The 1,315-nt window shown below is 60.2% G+C and overlaps 1 protein-coding gene across 1 annotated transcript in view; it reads left to right on the top strand.

Moving 5' to 3' along the window:
- The window catches only part of LOC105308675 (protein kinase C theta type-like), a 79,362-nt gene that overhangs the window by 60,699 nt on the left and 17,348 nt on the right, over positions 1-1,315 (top strand). The window contains exon 14 of the mRNA XM_023525710.1: positions 336-398. Coding sequence (XP_023381478.1) covers positions 336-398 — 63 coding nt within the window. The remainder of the gene's footprint in view (positions 1-335; positions 399-1,315) is intronic.

The following is a 1,315-nucleotide window of genomic DNA, read 5'->3' on the forward strand; positions in this document are numbered from 1 at the left end:
GCTGAGGCTGCATTTCTTGCACACAAACAAGTCCCATCTATTTGGAATGACCCTGCATACAGGTCCAGGGGCTCCAAGCAGAGTTCGAAATAAAAAGGAACGTGATTTTCCCGTTATACTATTACATTTACCGCCGGTGGATGTTTTCCTAGGGGAGAGAAAAGCCCGTTTGAGCTCTGTGGTTTAAAACAGAAGGATGAGCGCCTGCGGCAGGCAGCGAGGGCTAATGTGAGGCGCCAGCTGCGCCCCGAGCGCCCGCGGGGGGAGTGGGGCTCTGCGGTCGCCGCCGTGTCAGCGCGTTCACGTTCACGGTGAACCTTCGCTGCTTCCCCCAGGTTTTACGCGGCTGAAATCATTCTCGGGCTGCAGTTCCTGCACTCCAAAGGCATCGTGTACAGGTAAACGGCGCTCTGCGGGGGCGAACTAAGCGCAGGCCGGATCTCCGGGGCGGGTTCACGCGGTCACTGTACCTCGGTGACGCGCAATGGCCAGGGTGCTTTGGGGACACCGCTCATTCTCCACTCACCTCCGTTTTTCTCATTTCCTTCCATCCCTCTGCTTTCTCTTTGATAGCTTGTTCTTTCTCTCTCTTCTGCCTCCTTCGCGTCCCCTGTTTCTGACTGCTTTTGCTTTGGGCCACCCAGAACTGCTGACTGAGTGTTCCCCTGTTGTATGGGGGTGCAGGGGACTCTCCCTTGAACGCTCAGACACACCTGTGGACACCTGTGAGCCTGCGCCTTGCAGGCGAGCACAGGACGCCAGACACACCCTCCTTCGGGAATGGCTGGCTGTGCACAGGCCCCCGCTGTACACGGTCACTGCGCAGTCCCCTTAGATGAAAGCTGGGGTACTCCAGTCTCCTGCCTTCTTTTCTCAAGACAGAGCTGACATTCAAACCGTCAAACGCTCAGTCGTCTGGTCTCCGACTTACTGCAGATTAAGGGGGAATTAAATATAAAAAGAAAGGCCCCCGGGGGGGGGGGCTGGCGGGGCTGCAGGCTGCAGGCCAGCTCAGGGATGGCTGGGGAGCTGACATCGAGGGAAGACACGGGACAGCTCGAAGGCCCCGGGGGAGGGGACGCGCGTGCTGCTCCACGGCCAGCGTCCACAGTCCTGCGCGGGGACACCAACGAGGGTCAGGGGACGCGTCACCCAGCCCGCAGCTCTCTGTCGGGATGCACAGTCCCCAGCCCTGGTGCTGCTTACGGGAACGTCTAAGTGCCCGGTGCGTGGGAGGAGGTGGTGGGGGACAAGTGAGGGCTGCCCACCGACAGCGTGAGGCGAGGGGCCGCGCGCGGCTCCGTTTCAATCAGGT

The sequence above is a fragment of the Pteropus vampyrus genome, unplaced genomic scaffold, assembly GCF_000151845.1.
Source record: "Pteropus vampyrus isolate Shadow unplaced genomic scaffold, Pvam_2.0 Scaffold612, whole genome shotgun sequence".
NCBI classification, from domain to species: Eukaryota; Metazoa; Chordata; class Mammalia; order Chiroptera; family Pteropodidae; genus Pteropus; species Pteropus vampyrus.